The sequence below is a fragment of the Lagenorhynchus albirostris genome, chromosome 17, assembly GCF_949774975.1.
Source record: "Lagenorhynchus albirostris chromosome 17, mLagAlb1.1, whole genome shotgun sequence".
Taxonomy (NCBI): Eukaryota; Metazoa; Chordata; class Mammalia; order Artiodactyla; family Delphinidae; genus Lagenorhynchus; species Lagenorhynchus albirostris.
The window spans coordinates 24,460-49,361 of record NC_083111.1 but is presented as its reverse complement, the minus strand read 5'-3'; the positions used below and the strand labels follow the sequence as shown (position 1 = coordinate 49,361).

Below are 24,902 nucleotides of genomic sequence, written 5' to 3'. Positions count from 1 at the left end.
GGCGTATTTCTGACTGTGTGGAGGGTCAGCGCCCCAGCCCCCCATGTCAGTCATTCAAGGATCAACTATACTATTCTCTCCATACATTATGACAGTTTAGAAATCAGAATTAAATTGATCTTTGAAAATCACAACATTCAGCACTAATAATATTAAAAATTAAATTCTGTAGCGCCATCAGAAGACTATGGTATTTTATAATACAGCATTTTATGAATCAAAAAGATTAGGGGAATTTTATTCTTCAATTGCATAAAAAGAACCCCCTTAAATGTTAGTGAAGTAATAATACAGCTTAAAGTGTTGAGTCTCTTACTCACAGAAAGCTTCCCCACCCCGCAGGACTCTGAGCGGCTCTCCCACTCTGCCATCAAACACAACAGCAATTGCTGCCATTAAGCACCTACTAAGTGTAAACCTTTGAACTAGGCGTTTTGATTATTATTATTTTTTAAACTCACAATAACGCAATGAGATACACAATTCTTAGGCCTATTTTCCAGATGCAGAAACTGAGGCTCAGCATGTTTAGCTTGCTATCTCAAGACCCCACACTCAAGATACAGTCAGGCCACTTCAGGGTCAGATGAGATCCCTGAAGTCTCAAGCCCTCATCCTTCCTGCCCAGAGGGTAACTGAGTGTAGCAGCAGAACCAGTGGCCTCCCTGATATCCACTCCCTCTTCTTCCTAACAAAATCCCAATTTTCTTTGAGCAGCAACATACATGTTTAAAAATCCTTAATTTCACTGATGTCCCTTTAGTGGAGGTGACCCTATGTAAAAGGCTCTGGCCAAGGCAGAGGTCCTAGGGAGAGTACTCCTTCTCAGAGGAAAAGTTCATCTGGAGAAAATCCTCCAAGCCTATACTTTTCCTGAGAATTGAGCCTGGAGAATTCAGCCTCTACCTCACGACTGCAAAAACAAACCCTACACTAAGGCAGCAGAACTCAAAATGAGTCTGGCCCCCTGTCCTTCTTGTTGCAGGGGATAAATTCAACCCATCTCTTCAAACACTCCAATACAACTTCCTACTATCTGTAACTGAAAGCCTTCCCTAACTAATTTGCCAAGTAAGAATTTCATTGACTAAGTAGTATAGTCCTTATATCATAGATCATAACTTTATTATGATCTTATTATTCTTTTTAAAACCCTGGAGCTATGAACCTGAGCTTGCCTACTGGGCTCTGTTGATAACAGTGAACCCAGGAAAGAGACAAAAAATTTTAATAATTACCTACATGACACAGAAAAAATGGGGTGGATGGTGACAAAGATGAGAGATTTTTTCAAAACAATACCTTTTTACATTGTTTGGGTGTTTTCTTAACCATGAATATATAGCCTACCCAAACTATGTAAACATCTTTTTAAAAGAAAGCAAATAAATCAAAGGAGGATACATTAGCCTTATACCTTTTCTGCCAAGAAATCAACAAAATATTACCTGTCTTGGGTCCAGAGGATAATTCAAGGTGTTTTTCTGTAGTAGTCTTCTTTTCAGCTGTTAATGACTGCAGGCAGATAATGACAACAATAATGATAATTAGTGATGATGTAGCAGTTTATGTGACAAGGGCTGAAAACCAACAATATTACATAAAATATTCAAGAACTTACACTACACCCCTTTAACATATTCCTCTGTTTTCCTTTATTTACCAACAAGTAGTCCCAAAGCAAATACTTACAGTGCATTTTTGTATTCTTCCAGAATCTAAACAGAGAGCTATCTAACCTTGAGCTGTCTAACCTTTAGTGGTGAGTACTCCTTCTTATGCTGAGTACTTCAAAGTTACCACATACACCAAAATTAACCAGAATATCTCGCTGCCATTAGATTCTAAATATGTAAGCATTTCATAAATACTTCTTTTAAAGAGCAGGATGCTCAACAGTTTCATCTTCTGAGAACATTTTCAGTATGTATCCTTCACTTACAAAGAAGTACAAAGGTTCTGCATGACAGAAAGAGGTGAATACTGCTATGCCACAATTTTTAAGGAATTCAAGGATGAGGAGAAAAAAGTAACACACCAATTACAGTGTTCTGAAAGAAAATAAGGAAGGGAATTCTGAAGAAATATAATTACAGTGGCCTGAACTCTCAGGAATCTCAGATTTGCCCTTCAGCATTTCAGGGAAAAAAATATTATGACTTTACCAGAGTCTCAGGAGTCTCCTGAAATCCTTCTCCACACCTGAGCCATGCTTCAGAGAGGGAAGCTTCTGCCCCCACGGTCCTGAGACCTGCTCGTCTGCACTGCAGTGGACTCTCTCCTGGAAAGGATGGGTATTCTACATCCCAATTTCTTTTTCTCTGTAGAAATGGTTTTCAAAGAAAAAAAAACCAGTGAAATCAACTTCACTAAATATACAGTAACACTGTGGAAGCCCAGAAATGGCATCGGTGGCAGCATAGCTTTTATTTTATTTTAAGTATAATTTCCATTTTATTGTCTTTTCAAAGAACAGTATTTCTTCAGTCTTTAAGGACTTAGCTCCTTACATGGGCTTTGGTGGAGGCTGTGGGGCAGCACCCCCAAATCTAAAACAAGGTGACGATGTTTAGTCCTTCCAGACTTTCTGAGAATGATTTCTGACTACCTTGCAGTGAATGGCACAACTCGTGCAGTTATGTACTTTCACATACAGTCTGGGAAGTGCACACGCATCGAAAACACTGGCTTCAGAAATGTCCCTGAAAGCTTCGGCCTCTACTATGTTCCAAATGACGAATTTCTTAACAGCCTTGTCCTTGGGCACACGTCGCGAACAGTTGTGCAGCGAACAGGCTGCACATGTCTGTGGCCCTTTTAGGCATGACCATTGTTCCTTCTTTTCTTGGTCATCCTGGAAGTGAGAAGGCAAGAGAGGACTGGCAGAGTTTTTAAATGTCTCTGAACCGCCACAGAAAGAAAGAGTCACGAGATAGCAAAACCACAAGCACGTGGACAACACAACTAGACAACAAACTCCAAAATACAAGCGTGTGAGGACAAACAATGAACACTCCAAAGTTCTGCATGGTATCATATCTGAGAGGAAAGAAGCTGAGAGAAGCAAGGGAGCAAAGGAGGACTGAGCACAGACATCTGGTGTTCACCAGGAAGGGGAGCAGGCAGCCTGAGAATGCACCAGAAATAGAAAGGGCAAGGGATCCACCCTAGAAGACCCAAAGGAGCCAAGGAGTTTATATCCAGGAACAGTGACAACACTGACTTCTTTCCTCAAGCCATTTTGTTTTTTTAAATGTCTATGACAGACAAATACTCACTTTGTAAGTTTTTAAATTTGCATTTTAAGGAAAATTTTATATTTGCATTGGGAATCAAATTAAGGTCAACTACTATGAGCTGACCACCGAATCAGAAATAAAATCCCTCATCCAGTGCCATTGTAGTTTAAAAAAATAAATTAAGATTAAAATATACCATTAAAACTTTCTTAACTAGGAAGAAGGGAACAAATTCATAAAAATAAATTCAGCCATAACATAGATGGTATTTTAATACTTAACAGGTCTAAGCATGTTCCTTCTCATGCAGAAATTCCTATGGTGGGGCAGGACTGCAAGAGGAAGAGGTATCTATCCTCAAGAAGGTGCTACCCTCCACAGACACCTGTCAGGATTCAGTTACCTGACAGCTCTGAGAAAGCTCACTTAGTTATCTAGGACAGTAAAGAAACTGGAAAATATCATTTGGCCTACTCAGAGTCCACACACACACACACACACACACACACACACACACACACACATATATTTTTAACTCCAGAATACCTCTTTAATACATTAAATCAGCCCAGGTCAGCTCTTTAACCAAGTGGGTGATACCAGGGATGGGACAGGGAAGGACAAAATGAGCCTGAAATATCTTGAGCCAGAGAGTGAGAAAGTGCCCAAGGAATAATGAGAACATGTAAAAAGGACACATGAGCCTGAATGAAGGGGCTCTCACTGGCCAAATGTGGGACATTCCAGCATCAAATAAATAATGACAGTAAAGGATTATAACCTACTGAATAAAACAAGACTGTAAGTCTACATTGATATAAACAAATAAATAAATGACGGATTTACAAAATTATCAATGAATGCTAAAACTAGTGGGTAAAAGTTTGAGGATGAAGAGGATATATACATGATCACAAAATGATTCCCCTCAAATTACTTATTAATTCCAAAGGGAAAAACAGTAACTTTACAGTGGAGAAACCTGTCAGACACCATCTTAATCAAGTCATGAATGTTGATGTAAACCAGCATCAAATGCTTCTTAATATGAGGCAACAACCAGAATACAGGACAACCTCCACTGTATTACTATCAAAAATGCATACCCTAAATCTAAACAGAGAAAATATCAAACAAGCCCACAATAACTGGCCTATACACCTCAACAATGGCAAGGTCAAGAAACACAAAGAAAGTCTGAGGAACCATCCCAGATTAATGCAGGGCTAAAGAGGCATGAAAAGAAAATGAACATATGATCATGGACTGGATCTTGGACCAGGGAAAACAGATCATTATTAGGCAACTGATAAAATTTGAGCATATACGACTGATCAGATAACAGTATTTCATCAATTTTTAATTTCCTAGTTTTGTAATTATACTATGCTTATGTAAGAGCTGTCCTTAACCTAGGAAATAAACATTCTGGGGTACAGGTTCACTATGTCTCTCAATTCCTCTGAAATAGTACAGAAAAAAATTAGATATACACATGTAGAGAAAGGGAAACAGACAGAGAGACCAATAAAAACAAATTGGTGAATCAGAATAAAGGGTTACTGTACTAGTTTCCTAGGGTTTGACATAACCAGTTACCACAAACTCAGTGGCTTGAGACAACAAATTTATTCTCACAATTCTAGAGGCTTCAAGTCCAAAAATGAACGTGTTAGTCCCTCTGGGGGCTCTAGGGAAGAATCTTTCCTTGCCTCTTTCTAGTTTCTGGTGGCTCTAAGCAATCCTTGGCGTTCCTTGGCTTGTAGCTGCATCGCGCCAATCTCCACCTCCATCATCACATGGTATTCTCTCCTGTGTGTATCTCTGTGTGTCCTCTCCTCTTCTTATAAGGACACCAGTCACTGGATTTAGGGCCCACCCTAATGCAGTATGACTTCATAGTAACTAATTACATCTTCCAACACCCATCTCCAAAAATAAGGTCATATTCTGAAGTTCCGGCTGGACATGAATTTTGCAGGGGACACTATTAACCCACTTATAGTTCCACTAGAAAGAACCTCATTATGTTATTCTTGCAAGTTTCCTGTAAGTTTGAAATTTTGTCAAAATAAAAAGTTATCCCGACCCTCCACACACACACACACACACACACACACACACACACACACACACACACACACACACACACACACACACACACAACTATATAAGCCCAGGTTGAGGCCAGGAAGAAGAATAGGAAACAAATACAGTCAATTCTCATTATTCAAAGTAGTTAATGTTCTATAAAGTTGCCAAAAACAACGAATTGGCAGATCCTGAACCACTGCTCCTCGGGGAATACAGCATAGTTCCTGTCAATATGAAACTTTACTTTTTGTGTGTTTCTGTTTAAAGACACCTTATTTAATATATATAGCTTATTCATTAACATTGAACTCACGGCTAACAGCACTATAACTCATGCCTGAACAAAGCTTATCTAACACACATACTTTCTCCATAATGCACATCACAGATGTCCTGCGCTTAGGAACACTAGACAGCACTATGTTTGGGGGCCATTTTAAACAGTGACATCACCAACACGAAGCACAAAAATGTGAAAAACGTGGCACTAAAAAGACCAAGAAAAGGGCCCTCGTTTAGAGTGTGAGAGCTAGAACAAGTAGACAGAGTGGGGCCTTGGACCTCGGTTGGAAACACGGGTGTCAGGTGACTCAAAATTTTCCCTGCTCTACATATGCCTGCAAATGACTATAAAAGCACCAAGAGCACTGATTTGGGGATTACAAATAAATTTGAGCAAGTAGGCGATTTCATAAATGCAGAATCTTTGAAAAATGAGGATTGACTGTACTTTGAATAGACCATACTTCAGAAAAAAGCAACCAATTAAAACACAAAATGGTTAAACTCTGCTTCACTGCTTTACTATCCACATCAGCCCCTCAGAGACCACTTTTCCTTCTTATTGGTGCTCCGCTCAATTTTTCATTTCTCAAGTACACCATGCTTATGTATTTTATTTACTCATTTTGAAACTTTACTCCGTATAAAACCAAATGCATTCCACTATACATTTGTGGGATACTCCCCTTGGAAAGAAGTGAAAATTTCTAAATATTGTTTTGGATATCATGTAATAAATTTGGGGAACAAATCTGATATCTAACAATCCAAAAAGGAAGTTTCCTTGGGTATCTGAATAATATATGTATCCCAATGTATCCCAATGGCTCTAACCACATACTTGAAGGATGTCAACCCTTTTTCACCCAGAAATTGAACTACATTAAGCAGAGACAATGACTCCGTGGCTCTCAAATCTGTTCCTGTCAAATATGAGGAACAGATGTAAAGTTTTAACCACATCAGCTAGTCGGTAGGCACTGTGATGCTCAGAGCCTGTCCTATCAAGTTAATTGCACATTTGTTTTCTCCTTCTCTCTGGCAACAGAACGTTTCTCAGGCCTGTCACTGCTTTGGTTGCATCTGACTTCTCCTTTGCTTCTCTGGATTTCATCCATACTCAGATTCTTTAGGGACTAGAACCCTCTAACTTAACATAAAAGACAGAATTCTAATGTCCTCATCTTCAGTCTGTCAGTAAACATGTACTGAGTGCCCACTGCAGGCAGACACTCCGCCAGGCCCCAGGGATATAAGACGAACAAGAAAGACTCTGCCCTCCAGCAGCTCAGGCAGTGGCAACAGAGACCCTCCCACAAATTCACTGACACGAGGTCCTGAGCCCAAGTTCTGATACCTACTATCCTGGCCTTCAACAGCACTCTTCAGCCTCCCCTTCTGCTTCCCCAGCCAATCTGTTCTACTCCCCTTGCTGCTGCCAAGTGGAGCATTTCCAACACCACACCTGCATCCATGGAACTCTTTGCCAGAAATCACCTCTCCTCTTCCTTTAGCCTCTCCAACTCTGCCATGGATCCCAGCTCATCTTTTCCATGAACTATCCCTCAATGCCTCCACTTAATCCCTCCCTCTGGGACAACAGCCTGTTTCCTGCCCCATCTACTCCTTTCCCTAGAATAAGAGCTCCTGAGGGCAGGAGTCTCATGCCTCTTCATCTTATCCCCAGTGCACAGCACTCCCCACTGAGGTACTCACTAAATGACTCTTGAATGAATATGCAAATTTCTTGACTATTACCACACCTGTCACAAAATCTAAAATATCTAAAGTAAATAAGTCAGCAAGTATAAACCTAAGCGTAAACACAGCCCTTAAGCTGTGTTAAACTCATTTCCATTTCATCTACTTATCCTTATAAACAATACCTCTGCCACAGCTCTCTAGAACATGTGTATTTCTCTCTCCACAGTGTTTACTCAGCCACAGAGCAGGTGCTTACAGGGTGACTTCACTACTCAGCCTTCTCATCCATCCACATTTCTAGTGACAAAACACACTCCCAGCACCACAGTTTTGGGCGCCCAACCTGGCCAAGGATAATCATAGGACATCAGCCTGGCCATAGTAACTGGTCCAGGGATGCCATGGGACCCAAGTTGAGGCAGTCAGAGGCCCTCTCCAGGACTTTTCTAACTGGGGCTACTGGAGAAGAGTCTCTTCTTCCCAACTTGGCCAAGGGTGTGACCCCAAAGCAGTGAGCCACCTTGTAACCTATAATATGAAGAAACCTGAGAAAGAAAGAGGCACAAATCATGCTCCAGGCTGTAAGTCAGGTCCCTGAGCTGCCCAGGTGCCCAGATGCTGTCAACTGCAAGCCAACCCATCAATCTTCTGTGCCTCTGTCCAGCTGAAGTTGGCCTTCAATCACCAGCTACTGAAAGAGCTGGACCACAATACTCAGTAAATATTCGTACTGAGCTGAAACGATTCACTGAGCCCTCTGAAGGTATACAGCTAAAGACAGTTTCCATCTTCAAAGACCGTGGGTTCTAAGGATATAATTAGAGTGGAGGAAGAAACAGACCAAAATTGGGCTAATGAGCTCAAAAATAGATTGAGAGGATGTTTCCTGGAGAAAACTGTCTTGGACTTGAACAAAGGAAGAAATGTACTTTGGTGATGGCTACCCATAGATCCTCAATTTCCCAGGCTAGTCCTAATTCCAAATGTCCTGAGTTATTATCCTCCTCAAGCTTAGAAACATCCAGGAAATTCCACAAGCAGCACACAAATCCTTTCAGCTCCCATCTTCAAGCTGTGCCGTCAGACTGACCTGGCCTGAGTCACCGCTGAGCTACTGGTTGGCTACACTGACACTTCCCAAGATCCAGTTTCTGTATCAGTAAAATGAGAATAATAAATATACTTACCTCAAGATGACTACCAAGATAAAACTGACACTAATGACAATACTGTGAAATAATAGTACCACAGACCACCATAACGGAAGGTAGAAGAAGAGCTGATTAACATTCAGCAGAGTTAATATGAGAAGGTACTTTAGACATTTTTTATAAAGATGCTTATATTTTCATACACTATGATTCATAAAATACTGTCTTAATCTAATGACCAACTATAGTATTTCAAACCTTGAAAAATAAGAAAAAGCAGCTTACTGATTAGAACTCTACAGCCTCTCAGACAGTTTAAGGAGCAGAAGGGAATTAAGCGACTTTCCTGGTGGCGCAGTGGATAAGATTCTATGCTCCCAATGCAGGGGGCCCGGGTTCTATCCCTGGTCAGGGAAGTAGATCCCACATGCACGCCACGACTAAGAGTTCACAGGCCACAACTAAGGAGCCCGCCTGCCTCAACTTAGATCCGGTGCAACCAAATAAATATTTCAAAAAAACATTAAAAATAAAGAAGAAGGGAATTAAATGACTCATTGGAAAAGGTCAGTTTATTGCAGAGTCAAAGTCACTATTCCATGAGCTGCCCCCATAACCAGTGCTCTAGCCTTCTTATCTTTCTCACAGTCAGGCAATGCCGATTAAGAAAGACCGACCCTCCTGATGTGGGGACAACAGACGTTAATAAATAAGAAAATAAAGGGTATTAGAACAAGTCCGAGAAAAAACATGTAAGTAAAATAAATTTTCACAAAGCATAACAAAATTTTTGAAAACTGCCTATAAGGTTCAAGACAACTTCGCCCTTTCCTTTGTTTCCTGCCAGGCTGTCTTTCCAACTCTCTTTCAGTCTGACCTGCTGGACCCCTCAGGATTTGGCCTAAGACTACCTTCTTCACGAATCCTCCTGTACTGTTATAGCCCTCAGTCATCCTCCTTGAACCACTCGTTTGGAAATCAGCACTTCCAATAGCACCTCCACTGCCACAATAGAGAATGCTATTTTCATGTGTTTATGTCTTCTATGACCCCAAAACCAGGATTCACTTATAACTTACGCTCTACAAGTAGCAAACTCTAAAAGTGCTAGCTTCCAGAACTTACTGGTTTATCCCTTGTCTGCTAAATAATTTCAGCATATGCTAAATAAGTTTAGGAGTCACCTAAATCATTGCTTCATTTAAGGAAGTTCATATCTATACTATCTTTTCCATTCATGGAAGAGTTTTTTCAGGAAAGAATCCATAGCCATTCCAGTGTTTTAAAGTTTTCGGTCAGAAAGGCATTAAATCATGTAGCAGTTTAAATTCATTTCTTCTTCTGTCATCAGAGAAAATAAAGGAAACGGTTGCCACATTTTGTATAATTTTCATATACTTTCAAACTTAAGAGTACTTTGGCTAAGTAGTAAATGTCTGGAATGTACAATTATGCTTAAACTTACAGTACAATAATCACCTAGTTTGGGTGTCATCAAACACCTAAACTGTTCAAACAAACCAGACTAATTTACTACAGCTATTCTAATAAGACTCTGATGCTAGAATCCTAATCTCTAGCAATCTAGCCCTCTTTTTCTCATTCTTCTCAACAATCCGGAACTTCTTAACGTAACAATGTTGGAAATATGGTGATGTATTTAATTTTCAACACTTGAAAAGAAAAGCAGAATTATTTTCCACTAGCCCTGTACACCAGCTCAGAATACCATTAGTCTGAAACTTATTTTTTTCTGAAATGGAAAATTCCTCTGCTGGAAACCAAGTTCCCATGCCAGGCTGCCTAAAACCACTCTTGGCTCCACTGACATGGCTCCACTGACGTTACTCTTAATCTAAGGACTTAAAAGACATAAAACAATGACAGCTGCTAATATATCACACTCTGGGTCCAATTTTATTTTACTGATCGCTCCCCACTCAAAAGCAAACAATGAGTTTGCGTTGGTTCTTTCCCATTCCTGCTTCCTCACTGTTGAGAAGTTGAAGCACAGCAACCTATAAACTCCAACTGTGATAAATTTATTCTCATGCAAAGGCAGGATTATCAGCAAGACCCCTTCAAAGGCTACAGATTCAAGTCTTTGTCCCTCCTTCCCTCACAGCCCTCTAACCAAATCTCCACTTACAGTTCAACCCTAACCCGCCTACTCTTCAGAAGATGGAAGTCTGAATAAAATTATAATAGACTTTAACTTAAAAGCAATTAGTTAAAAAGGTGCTTAATAAAAGCTATTTGTGACAAACCTAGAGCCAACATAATACTCAATGGTGAAAAGTTGAAAGCCTTTTTGCTGATTCCTGGAATAAGACAAGAATGGCCACTCTCACCACTTCTATTCAACATAGTATTGGAAGTCCTAGCCACAACAATCAGACAAGAAAAAGAAACAAAAGGTAAGCAAACTGGAAGAGAAGAGATGAAACTGTCATTTTATGCAAATGACATGATACTATATGTAGAAAACCCTAAAGACTCCACAAAAAAACCACTAGAAATGATAAATTCAGCAAGGTAGCAGGATACAAAATTAACATTCAGGAATTGACTGTATTTCTTTATACTAACAATGAAATATCAAAAAGGGAAAGTAAAAAAAAAAATCCCTTTTAAAATCTCATTAAAAATAATAAAATACTTAGAATAAAACTGACCAAGGAAGTGAAAGACTTATACACTGAGAACTATAAAACACTGATAAAGAAAGCTAAAGATAATTGAAAGATACACCACGCTCTTGGATTGGAAGAATTAATATCGTTAAAATGGCCATACTACCCAAAGCAATCTACAGATTTAATGCGATTACCATCAAATTACCTGTGACATTCTTCACAGAACTAAAACAAATAATCCTAAAATTTATATGGAACCATGAAAGACCCAGAACTGCCAAAGCAATCCTGAGGAAAAAGAACAAAGCTGGAGGCATAACCCTCCCGGGCTTCAAACAATACCACAAAACTACAGTAATCAAACAGCGTGGTACTGCCACAAAAACAGACATATGGATCAGTGGAACAGAACGGAGAGCCCAGAATTAAACCCACACACCTACGGTCATTTAATCTTTGACAAAGGAAGCAAGAATATACAACAGAAAAAAGACAGTCTCTTTGGCAAATGGCGTTGGTTAAGCTGGACAGCCGCATGTAAACCAATAAGTGAGAGCACTCTCTCACACAATACACAAAAATGAACTCAAAATGTCTTAAATACTTAAGATAGGACACCACAAAACTCCTACAAGAGAACACACGCAAAACATTCTCTAACATAAACTGTAGCAATGTTTTCTTAGGTCAGTCTCCCAAGGCAATACAAATAAAAACAAAAATCAACAAATGGGACCTAATCAAACTTATGAGCTTTTGCACAGCAAAGGAAACCATAAACAAAACGAAAAGACAAACTATGGGCAGGGAGAAAATATTTGCAAATGATGCAACCAACAAGGGCTTAATTTCCAAAATATACAATTGGCTCATATAACTCAGTAACAAAAAAACCAAACAACCCAATCAAAAAAAACAGGCAGAAGACCTAAATAGACATTTCTCCTAAGAAGATATACAGATGACCGATAGGCACATGAAAAGATGCTCAACGTTGCTAATTATCAGAGAAATGCAAATCAAAACTACAATAAGGTATCACCTCACTCTGGTCAGAATGGCCATCCCATTAAAAAGTCTACAAATAATAAATGCTGGAGGGGTGTGGAGAAAAGGGAACCCTCTTACATTGTTGGTGGGAATGTAAATTGGTACAGCCACTATGGAAAACAGTATGGAGGTGCCTTAAAAAACTAAAAATAGAGTTACCATATGATCCAACAATCCCACTCCTGGACATATATCCAGAGAAAATTCTAATTCAAAAAGATACATGCACCCCAGTGTTCATAGCAGCACTATTTACAACAGCCAAGACATGGAAGCAACCTAAATGTCCACTGACAAATAGATAAAGAAGATGTGGTATATAATTACAATGAAATACTACTCAGTCATTAAAAAAGTATAAAATAATGCCATTTGCAGCAACATGCTTCCCCTACCAGTGTGACAGCGCTTCTTATAATTTAGCAGCGTCTCCAGGCTGAAAGATGTCATGTGTGAGAATTTTAAGAAATGCGCATCCACATCCTGACGGCCAGAAATGAATATCCACAAGCACCCTTTCAAAGCTTTTATCCAAACTACCTCTACCAACTCTACATCTTAAAGTAACTTCATGCCCTTGTATATAAGACAAAACCACGCAAAACAAAGCCCCAGAAGCCCCCTTTCCCATTCTAAATTAGTGACCTCGTGGATTTTGTTTTATTTCCAGTTTGTGTAAAATGTGGTAGTGATCCTTCCGGTAAACAGGAGATTGGCAACAAATAGAAACACCTCTCCTCACACTCTACTGGATCATAATCCGGTCAGATAAACATGCCAGCCTGTTGGTATCTGTGTACTATGAGAATCTGGTACCTTGGAGGGCTCTGATTTGGTACAAGGGAGACGCCCCGCTGCCAGGATAAGCACTTGCCACGTGAAATTCAGGCTCACAAAAACTCTCCCTTGCTATCTCTGACCCCAATTTTAGCACCAGTTTTCTTCACTTTCTAGGTTTCAAACACAAAGGAACCAGTGACCAAAGGCAAGTGATATAGGCCTTAAACTTGCTGCCATCCTTAATTTCCTCATTCATAAACTTTCCTTAGAAAACCCAAATCCCCACTCCTCTTTTTAAATAGATTGCTGCCTTCAGCCCCGATGGCCAATAGCAGACATCTATTTCCCAATGGATGAGAGAGACTCCTTCACCTTCTTGGTCATGGTTGGAATGAGGTTCACGTGGCCATTCACACACGTGGTCATGCAACTCTCCAGCTGCCCCTTCACCTGAACCTATTTACTCCCCACATCCATTGAATCTTTGGTTTTGTTGTTGCAATACATTGTGCACCGGGCCAGGCGCTCCTGGAACTTCTCCAACTCGCTGGTCACCAGGGCCTGGGCTTGAGACAGAGGTGCATGGCAGCGCTCAATACACTGGTGCGCTTGCTGCATGGATGCCTGGTTGTCCTCACAGCAGGCGGCGCTGCACCGGAACATGAGGCCCTGCATCTTCCGGATGTTCTCTCTCCAGACTTATCACCATAGAGTCCACTGCCTCCTGCACCCAGAGCTGCTGCAGCTCCGCCACGGCGACCCTGCACTGCTCCCTGCCACGCAGGCGCCCACATGGACTCCCACGCACAAGCCCGCCCCCCCGAATTAAGATTTTACCTAATTATGGGACTTCCCTGGTGGTGCAGTGATTAAGACTCTGCGCTCCCAATGCAGGGGGCCCAGGTTCGATCCCTGGTCCGGGGACTAGACCCCACATGCATGCCACAACTAAGAGTTCGCATGCCACAGCTAAGGAGCTGGCAAGCCACAACTAAGGAGCCCTCAAGCTGCAACTAAGGAGCCCGCCTGCCACAACTAAGACCTCATGCAACCGAATAAGTAAATAAATTACTTTTACCTAATTGTAAACCACCTCAGATATAACTCTGTAATCACACACTATTAAAGTAAAAGCAGCTCCAATGAAAAGAAGCACAATCGTTTAGCTATCACAAACTGAATATTTATGCTACAGATGGAATGTCTGTGTCCCCCCTATAATTCATATGTTGAAACCTAATCCCCAATGTGATGGTATTTGGAGGTGAGGACTTCGGGAGGTGCTTAGTTCACAAGGATGGAACCCTCACGAATGGGATTAGTGCCCTTATATAAGAGGTACTAGAGAGATCCACTATGTGTGGACAAAAAGAAGATGGCTATGAACCATGAAGTGGGCCCTCAACAAACACTGAATGTGCTGGCACCTTAAATTTGAACTTCCCAGCCTCCAGAACTGTGACACATTTGTGTTGTTTATAAACCATTAGCCTATGGCATTTTTGTTACAGCAGCCTGAACAGACTAAGATAATTCAGTAGCTGCCAGACATCACTGCAAATGTTTCATGTCTATTACCTCATATAGATCCTAGGTGATATTTTATGCTGAAATGAGTAGTATTAATTCCATTTCACAGACAAAGAAACTAACTGTTGAAGACATTTTTCAAGACCATGTATCTGTAAATAGTAAAGCCAGGATCAAAATTCAAGCTAGTTTAAGCCCAAGGACCATATTCTTAATAGGGCTACATTTTTCTGCAAAGGAGAAAAAGACACTCCCTTATCAAGTCACTGTACTTCCATATATTTGGAAATTGTCATAACGTACTGATTTTATTAGAAAAGGTGCTTTATTGCCATCTACTGAAAGAGTAGCATAATAAATATACAAATTTTGCAGGACATGACTATGAACAGGGCCTCTGCGGGCACTGCGGTTTTCAACCTGCACAACCAAATGCAGCCACTCTGGTGGTTAAAAACAAATGGAATTTCAATATATTTTTAGCATTATTGAAAACTAAATTCAACAAACCAGTGCTTGTCATCACTTAAGCACAGAAAACACAGAGAAATATCATGAACCCTGTCCTCAAGAAATCAATATGATCATTAGACCTGTCACAAAACACAATACAGAGAAGTAAAATAACAGAAGTTAGTATAAACATGCAGAGGCAGTACGAAGATTGCAGAAATTAATTCTAAAAACCACTTTTTAATTTCTTTCCCTCACTGAAGCCTTATAGTAACTCTGTGAGTTAAGGCAGCAATCACAAATTCACTTCAAAATGAGGGCACATGAATGTGAATTAGGGAGAGACATTTGCAGACTGAGAAGAGGATTTGTGTTTGTCATAAACATGGGCTCTTAAGGTGTGAAAAGAAAGGCAACCATGGGTAAAAGACCTATTAGGGAAAGACTAAAAAAGTAAACATGGAGTAAAGAATCTAACCTCACCTAAAAGGAAGGCTAGGGAATTAATTCCCTGGTGGTCCAGTGATTAGGACTCAGTGCTTCCACTGCTGGGGCCTGAGTTTGATCTATACTCAGAGAACTAAGATCCTGTAAGCTGCACGGAGCGGCCAAAAAACAAACAAACAAACAAGTTTAGCCTTTGTCCTTGGCTTCTGGAAAGTAATGTCTATGCCCTTGGAATACCATGGCTGACAGAAGTGTCTTTCTTTGCCTGAGAGCTTCAGTTACACCAGACAGTCCAATAATGTGATTTAGGGTGGTGGCTAATCACACCCCATACTGTTAGCATGGGGGCTGGTGACACCAGAAAGACAGTATGATTTAGAGTGGAGGCTTTAAGTCACACACAGAAGAACTGGAGACTGAGATCAGCCACTTATGTCTACGTAATGGAGCCTTAGTCTGTTCGGGCTACTATAACAAAATGCCATAAAGTAGGTAGCCTATAAACAACAAACACTTCTCAAGTTCTAGGAGCTGGGAAGTCCAAGATCAAGGTGTCAGCAGATTCAGTGTTAGTGGTGAAATCTGGCAAAGGCTCACTTCCTCACTGATGCTAAAGAGAGGAGGGATCTCTCTGGAACCTCTTTTATAAGGGCACTAATCCCATTCATGAGAGCTCCACCCTCATGACCTATTTACTTTTCAAAGACTCCACCTCCAAATACTACCACATTGAGGATTAGGTTTCAACATATGAATGGCGGCTGGGAATAGAGAACACAAATATGCAGTCCATAGCAAAGCCCCAGTAAAAACTCTGGACACCAAGGCTCAGGTGAGGTTCCCTCCTTGACAATAACCCACCTATACAGTCACACATTGATACCAAACATGTAACTCATGCTGACTCTATGAGAAAACCACAAAAGTTCCATGACTGGAACTCATATCCCAATTTCAAAACTTACGACAAAATAACAGTAATCAAATCAGTGTGGTACAGGCATAACAACAGACCCAGTCAATGGAACAGAATTCATAGTCCAGAAAAACCCATACATCTGTGGTCAAACGATTTCTGTCAAGGGTCTGACAAAAAATAACAGAAGTTACTAAGCAGTGGTTTCAGACATGACACAAAAGGACAAGTTAACAAAAAATGAATAAACTAAACTTCATCAATATTTAAAACTTATGAATTTCAAAAGATATTTTCAGAAAGCAGAAGGACAATTCATATAATGGGAGAAAATATTTGCAAATCACATATCCAACTAAGAATCTAGTACCCAAAATATATGAAGAACTCCCACAACTCAACAACTCAGTTTAAAACTCGGTAAAAGTCTGATAGACATTTCTCCAAAGAGGGCATACAAATGACCAACAGTCACATAAAAAGATGCTTGATATCATTAGTCATTAGGGAAACACAAATCAAAACCACAATGTGAGATACCAACTCCCACCCATTATAATAGTTACTGTCAAAAAATAAATAAGTAATAAGTATTGGCAAGGATATGGAAAAAACTGGAACCCCTGTGCATTGCTGGTAGAAGTACAATATGATACAGTTGTTATAGAAAATGGTACAGTGGATCCTCCAAAAAATTAAACATAGAATTACCATAGGATCTACCAATTCTACTTCTGAGCAATTCGATTTCCCAAAAGAACTGAAAGCAGGGACTCAAATGGATGTTTGGGTTTTTTTAATTAAATATTTACTTATTTATTTTGGCTGTGCCAGGTCTTAGCTGCAGCACACGGGATCTTCTCTGTGACATGCAGACTCCTTAGTTGCAGCACACAGACTTCTTAGTTGCCGCATGCGAACTCTTTGTCGCGGCATGCATGCAGGATCTAGTTCCCTGACCAGGGATCGAACCCAGGCCCCCTGGGTTGGGAGCGTGCAGTCGTACCCCCTGGACCACCAGGGAAGTCCCTCAAATGTATGTTTAAATGTCAAAGTTCAAAATAACATTATTCACAATAACTAAAAACTGGAAACAACCCAAATGTCCACCAATGGATGAATGGATAAACAAAATAAGCATGTACATGTAAATAAAAACTATTCACAGCCTTAAAAAGCAATGAAATCCTGACACATTGTAGGTTTGCGACCTCAGGAGTCCCCAAGTGAAGTCTGAAACTGGTGCCCATGCATAGAGGACAAGGAGAGACCAAAGAAAGAGGTAGATCACTCCAGATTGGTAGCTGGCAGTTTTAATATGCAAGGGAACTTACACACAAGCCAAGATTCACACACAAGCTGGTTTGACTCCACAATTCAAACTCCTTACCCCAAGCCAGCATTTCTTAAGATGCAATCCAAGATCTGATGAGGAACTAATATCCAAAATACATAAAGAACGCCTAACAACTCAACAACAAAAAGACCAACAACTCAATTTTTAAGTGGGCAAAGGACCTGAAAGAGACATTTCTCCAAAGTAGATATACAAATGGCTAATAAGCACATGAAAAGGTGCCCAACATCATTATTCATGAGAGAATTGTGAATCAAAACCCCAATGAGATACCACTTCACACCCATTAGGAATGACTACTATTAAAAAAAGTTAAAATTTAAAAAATTTAAAAAAAAAAACAGAAAATAGGAAGTCCTAGCAAGGACATGGAAAAACTGAAACCCTGGTACATTCTGACAGAAATGCAAAACGATGCAGTCACTGTGGATAAAAGTATGGTGGCTACTCAAAAGTTAAAAATATAATTACCATATGATCCAGCATATACCCAAAAGAATTGAAAGCAGAGACTCAAACAGATATTTCCCCAACAATGTTCAGAGTGCCATATTCACAAGAGCCAAAAGGCTGAAACAACCCAAACGTCCATCAATGGATGAATGATAAACAAAATGTGGTATATACATACAATGGACTACATTCAGCCTTAAAGAAAGAAAAAAATTCGGGGCTTCCCTGGTGGCGCAGTGGTTGAGAGTCCGCCTGCCGATGCAGGGGATGCGGGCTCGTGCCCCGGTCCGGGAGGATCCCACATGCCGCGGAGCAGCTGGGCCCATGAGCCATGGCCGCTGAGCCTGCGCGTCCGGACCCTGTGCTCTGCAGCGGGAGAGGCCATAGCAGTGAGAGGCCCGCGTACCGCAAAAAAAAAAACAAAAAAAAAACAGAAGAAAGAAAAAAATTCTGACACACAATACAACATGGAAGAACCTTCAAGACATTAAGCTAAATGAAATAAGCCAGACACAAAAGGACAAAAATTATGATTCCACTTATATTAGGTCCCTGAAGTCATCAAACTCAGAGACATAAAGTAGAATGGTGGTTCCCAGGGGCTGCGGGGAGGGGAAAATGAGGAGTTGTTGTTTAATGGGTATAATTTCAGTTTGGGATGATGAAAGTTCTGGAGATGGATGGTGGTGATAGTTTCGGAACAACATGAAAGTACTTAATGTCACAGACCATAGACTTAAAAATTGTTAAAAAAGTTAATTTCATTCTATTTGACCACAATTTTTAAAATGCAATCAAGGGCGATGCACATCAGAATCACCACGTATGCTTTTAGAGATAGTAGATACTCAAACCTCAAATTAGAATCTTAAGTGATGAGAGGCCCACCAACCACCCCGGTGAGTTAGGCACTATTAAAGTTTGAGAACCACCACCAAGAACAATGGATTAAAATCCAACCTCTAGGGACTTCCCTGGTGGTGCAGTGGTTAAGAATCCACCTGCCAATGCAGCGGACACAGGTTCGAGCTCTGGTCTGGGAAAATCCCACATGCCATGGAGCAACTAAGCCCGTGCACCACAACTACTAAGCCTGCGGTCTAGAGCCTACGAGCCACAACTACTGAGCCCAGGCGCCGCAACTACTGAAGCCTGAACGCCTAGAACCCACGCTATGCAACAAGAGAAGCCCCCGCTAACCGCAACTAGAGAAAGCCCACGCACAGCAACGAAGACCCAATGCAGCCAAAAAAAAAATCCAACCTGTATGGCTTTACCATACAGGTAAACTAAACACAGAACAAACTTCTCTGCACATGCCTGGAATATTCTGCTGCAGTAAAATACACAATGTTGGGTAAAAAAGTAAAAATGCTATAGTCTCTATTGAATTTTTTAAAAGGCTGAGGAAGAAACAGAAAGCTTTACATCCCAGTGGCTTGAGGCTATAAAAAGAAAATCCTCAACATGAAGAACAGGATGCCAGTCATGAGACACTGCATTCAGGATTCCAAAGTTTCCTATCTTAATCTGTTCCACCCCTTAGGCCATCATTCAACCATGCACAAGTTTCTCATTAACTTTTTTTTTTTAACTCTCTCTCACCCCATCATGCTATCCCTTGCTCCTTCTCTTCCCCAGCACACTTACATAGAGATTTGTCAACACAAAGATTTTCTTCTTCAACTACTGCAATCTGATTTCTTCATTAACCTCTCCTCAAAACTGTTTTCCCTTTGATTAATGGATTTCTCCACACTCATAAGTGTACATTTGTTACCTGTTATTTTAATGCGTAAGTGACAAGAACTGAATGCAGAATTCAAGAAAACTGGTTCAAAATAAGGAGAGACTTATACAGAATGTTCAAAGATAAATATTTTTGAGATCTTAGTAAAATTGTGGCCAGAACTCAGGCACTAAGTATCTTTCTCTTCTTTCTATAAATAAATTAGATTGGGTAGATAATACGTACTGTTTTTCTCGGTCATAGCTTTTAAGAGGAGATAATCTAGAGCTACACCAACTGGACAACCTTTCTTACACATAACTTTTTAAGAAATTGTTCATGTGTGTTTCAATCTTTACAAAAGTACTCCATTTTTATTTGTCTTAACATTACAATAAATTTTTTAAAAGCATCACCCTATTCCACTATTTGTCCATTCCAAAAACTGAGTACTAAATTATGTACCAGGCACCAAGCCAGCAACCTGACACAACTGTTTTAATATACTGCTGCCCTATTTGCATCTTCTGATTATATATGTTTTAGTTGTATCCTTAAGATAGACAACATTGTATTCTGCTGCCTTTCTTTGCTTAATAGGAATTTTCTGATGCTCTAGAGGTTCTCCTCCTTAAAAGAACAGAAATTAAAATCTACAACTTTATGAGAAACCAACAGAAATCTTATTTATACACAAGAATAAATGTTCTGTTTCTGACCTTACCAGGATGGAAAAGAATATTCAGATTGATTTTCAAAAGAGTATCTATGTAATACTAATGACCCTAAGTTTTAAAACTAACATCAATTTTGCAGTAGATATAAGCATTGACAGGACTTCCCTGGTGGTACAGTGGTTAAGAATCCGCCTGCCAAGCAGGGGACATGGGTTTGAGCCCTGGTCCAAAAAGATCCCACATGCCAAGGAGCAACTAAGCTCGTGCGCCACATCTACTGAGTTCTGTGCTCTCGAGCCCGCATGTCACAACTACGAAAGCCCGTGCTCCAAAACAAGAGAAGCCACTGCAATGAGAAGCCCGCAGTGAGCATAGCCCCCACTCGCCACAACTAGAGAAAGCCCGCGCACAAAAATGAAGACCCAAAGCAGCCAAAAATAAATAAATCTATAAAATAACTTTAAAAAAAAGCATTGAGAGAAAAAAGTTTAACAGGAAATACATGAAAGTGCCTATATCACCTGATTGTAGATTTACATGTGTTATTTTATATTGTATTCTTTCTTTTATAGCTATTCTACAATAGGTGCATATTATTTTTAATATCAGAAAAAACAAAAAAAATTTTAAACTGTTGTTCTAAACTGCACATATTAAAATCCCAACTATCTTTCCAGCTTGAGTCCCTGTTGCAAAAGGAACTGAGTACTCCCCCTGCTGGTTATTTAAATAGTTCCCCCAAACTAAGAGCAGCGTCTAGAAGCTAATGAAGATTTTAAATCAAAGCATGAGAAAATATCTGCAAACAAAGCAACTGACAAAGGATTAATCTCCAAAATATACAAGCACCTCATGCAGCTCAATATCAAAACACAACCCAATCCAAAAATGGGCAGAAGACCTAAATAGGCATTTCTCCAAAGAAGATATACAGATTGCCAACAAACACATGAAGAATGCTCAACATCACTAACCATCAGAGAAATGCAAATCAAAACTACAATGAGGAATCACCTCACACCAGTCAGAAGGGCCATCATCAGAAAATCTACAAACAATAAATGCTGGAGAGGGTGTGGAGAAAAGGGAACCCTCTTGCACTGTTGGTGGGAATGTAAATTGATACAGCCACTATGGAGAATAGTATGGAGGTTCCTTAAAAAACTAAAAACAGAACTACCGTATGACCCAGCAATCCCACTCCTGGGCATATACCCTGAGAAAACCATAATTCAAAAAGAGTCATGTACCACAGTGTTCACTGCAGCACTATTTACAATAACCAGGACATGGAGGCAACCTAAGTGTTCATCAACAGATGAATAAAGAAGATGTGGCACATATATACAATGGAATATTACTCAGCCATAGAAAGAAATGAAATTGTTATTTGTAGTTAGGTGGATGGACCTAGAGTCTGTCATACGTACAGAGTGAAGTAAGTCAGAAAAAAAAAAACGAAACTGAGTTATTTCTAGTGAGACAGATGGACCTAGAGTCTGTTATACAGAGTGAAGTAAGACAGAAAGAAAAAATCAAACACTGGATGCTAACACACATATATGGAAGCTAAGAAAAAAGAAAAATGGTTCTGAAGAACCTAGGGGCAAGACAGGAATAAAGATGCAGACGTAGATAATGGACTTGAGGACATGGGGAAGGGGAAGGGTAAGATGGGATGAAGTGAGAGAGTGGCATGGACATATATATACTACCAAATGCAAAATAACTAGCTAGTGGGAAGCAGCCGCAGAGCACAGGGACATCAGCTCCGTGCTTTGTGACCACCTGGGGGGTGGATAGGGAGGGTGGGAGGCAGACGCAAGAGGGAGGGGATATGGGGATATATGTATACATATAGCTCTTTCACTTTGTTATACATCAGAAACTAACGCAACACTGTAAAGCAATTATACCCCAATAAAGATATTAAAATAAATAAATAAATTTTAAAAAGAAAAAAAATACAATGATACTTGGACTATGAACTTCAGAGCAAGTTAACAAGACATAAGAAAACAACCTAACTACTCACTTCATACTTTTTCTTCCCTAAGTTTCTTTAGCTACCTCTTTCACCGAATGTCTTCCACACTTCCAAACTTTGCTCCCTACATCCCAACCCATTAGCTTTCCTGATCAAAACCCAAATTATGAAGCAAGCATTAAGAGTACTGAATCAAGTTTTAACTTGCTTTTCCTAAATACGTATGTGGGCCTTGAATATATCTAGCTCCAACTCCATCTGCACTTATATTTTAATTAAATTGAGTCATTTAAGATGAAATGGACATAAGACGACACTGGAACAATGCCTTAAAAATTCGGAGGAAAACTGATTTTCAATCTAGATTTCTCTACTCAGCCAAATTATTAATCAACTATGGGAACAAAATAAAGAAATTTTCAGACATGCAGAACTCAAAAAAACTCTTAACACACTCTTTATTAGGAAGATACTGGAGAATATATCATGCAAAAGGAGGAAATAAGCCATATTGCCTGACTAAGGACAGGCATAAAAAATTTTTAATTACAGGCTTCCCTGGTGGTGCAGGGGTTGAGAGTCCGCCTGCCGATGCAGGGGACACGGGTTCGTGCCCTGGTCTGGGAGGATCCCACATGCCGCCGAGTGGCTGGGCCTGTGAGCCATGGCCGTTGAGCCTGCGCGTCCGGAGCCTGTGCTCCGTAGCGGGAGAGGCCAGAACAGTGAGAGGCCCGCGTACCGCCAAAAAAAAAAAAAAAAAAAAAAATTTAATTACCTATAATTAAGTAAAAAATGATGTAAAGAAAAACATGTAGCAATGATTTACTACATTAAAATAATGGTTGCACAAGAAGGAAACAAAGTACACTACTTCAGTCTTCAATGGGCCACATTTATGTGATCATAGTAGTAATATTTATTTCTGGTTTAGCAAAAACCTGTAACAATAACAAAGGATAACAGAGATATGGAATGCTCACATAAGACAGCTAAGTCCTCATCTGCCATACTAGGTAATCAACAGATTAAATATTGGGTTGGGCCCAAGTGCATTTGTTTTCTTCCATAAAATGGCTGTAGTAGCACTTAGTTGTCTTTAACTTCATCTGAAACAATTTTGTTAGACTGTATTGTAACAGTTGTCCTATCAGCATGCATTAAAAAAAAAGCTTTCCAAAGTTGGTGAATTTTTGTGTAGCCATCTTAATATTGAATACAGAAGAAAAAAGCAACATTTTCAGCATATTATGCTTTATTTCAATAAAGGTAAAAACTCAACTGAAATGCAAGAACAGATTTGTGTAGTGTATGGAAGAGGTGCTGTGACTCATTGAACGTGTCAAAAGTGGTTTGCGAAGTTTCATGATGGAGATTTCTCACTGGACGACGCTCCACAGATGGGTAGACCAGCTGCAGTTGACAGCGATGAAATCGGGACATTAATTGGGATCAACATTATACCATGCGGGAGATAGCCGACATACTCAAAATATCCAATTCAAGTGTTAAAAGCATTTGTACCAGCTTGGTTATGTTAGTTGCTTTGATGTTTGGATTCCACGTAAGTAAAAAAAAAAACTTTCTTAACTATATTCCCACATTCGATTTTCTACTGAAACATAAAAAAAAGTTCCATTTTTAAAACAAATTGTGATGGGTGATGGAAAATGGATACTGTACAGTGATGTGGAACAGAAGAGATAGTAGGGCAACTGAAATGAACCTCCACCAACCACACCAAAGGCTGGTCTTCATCCAAAGAAGATGAGATGGTGTATATAGTGGGATTGGAAGGGAGTCCTCTACTACAACCTCCTTCTGGAAAACCAAACAATTAATTCCAACAAGTACTGCTCCCCATGAGACCAACTGAAAGCAGCACTCTACGAAAAGTGTCCGGAATTAGTCTACAGAAAAAGCATAATCTTCAAGATAACGCAAGACCACATGTTTCTTTAATGACAGGCAAAAACTCTTAAAGTTTGGCTGGGAAGTTCTAATACACCCACTGTGTTTACTAGACATTGCACCTTTGGCTTTCCAATTATTTTAGTCTTCACAAAATTCTCTTAACAGAAAAAATTTCAATTCCCTGGAAGACTGTAGAAGGCACCTGGAGGGCTTCCCTGATGAGGCAGTCGTTGAGAATCTGCCTGCTAATGCAGGGGACACAGGTTCGAGCCCTGGTCTGGGAAGATCACACATGCCGCGGAGCAACTAGGCCCGTGAGCCATAACTACTGAGCCTGCGTGTCTGGAGCCTGTGCTCTGCAACAAGAGAGCCCGCGATAGTGAGAGGCCCACGCACCGTGATGAAGAGTGGCCCCCGCTTGCCACAACTAGAGAAAGTCCACACACAGAAACAAAGACTCAACACAGCCAAAAATAAATAAACAAATGTGGGGGGCTTCCCTGGTG

General features: G+C 40.1%; 1 protein-coding gene and 2 pseudogenes across 2 annotated transcripts in view; all 3 read right to left on the bottom strand.

Annotated features, from left to right (window-relative positions):
• Positions 1-24,902, bottom strand: part of SPIDR (scaffold protein involved in DNA repair) — a 354,487-nt gene that overhangs the window by 311,715 nt on the left and 17,870 nt on the right. The window contains exons 1-3 of one of the 2 annotated variants that reach the window (XM_060128291.1): positions 23,036-23,218; positions 2,166-2,321; positions 1,449-1,515 (exon numbers count right to left, since the gene is read on the bottom strand). In XM_060128291.1, coding sequence (XP_059984274.1) covers positions 1,449-1,515; positions 2,166-2,321; positions 23,036-23,122 — 310 coding nt within the window. In that variant the 5' untranslated portion in view covers positions 23,123-23,218. Of the gene's footprint in view, positions 1-1,448; positions 1,516-2,165; positions 2,322-23,035; positions 23,219-24,902 lie in introns of those variants that run through there. The other variant, XM_060128290.1, reaches the window with a different exon arrangement.
• LOC132508114 (small ribosomal subunit protein eS26-like) lies at positions 2,507-2,853 on the bottom strand (annotated as a pseudogene).
• LOC132508181 (protein FAM136A-like) lies at positions 13,276-19,702 on the bottom strand (annotated as a pseudogene).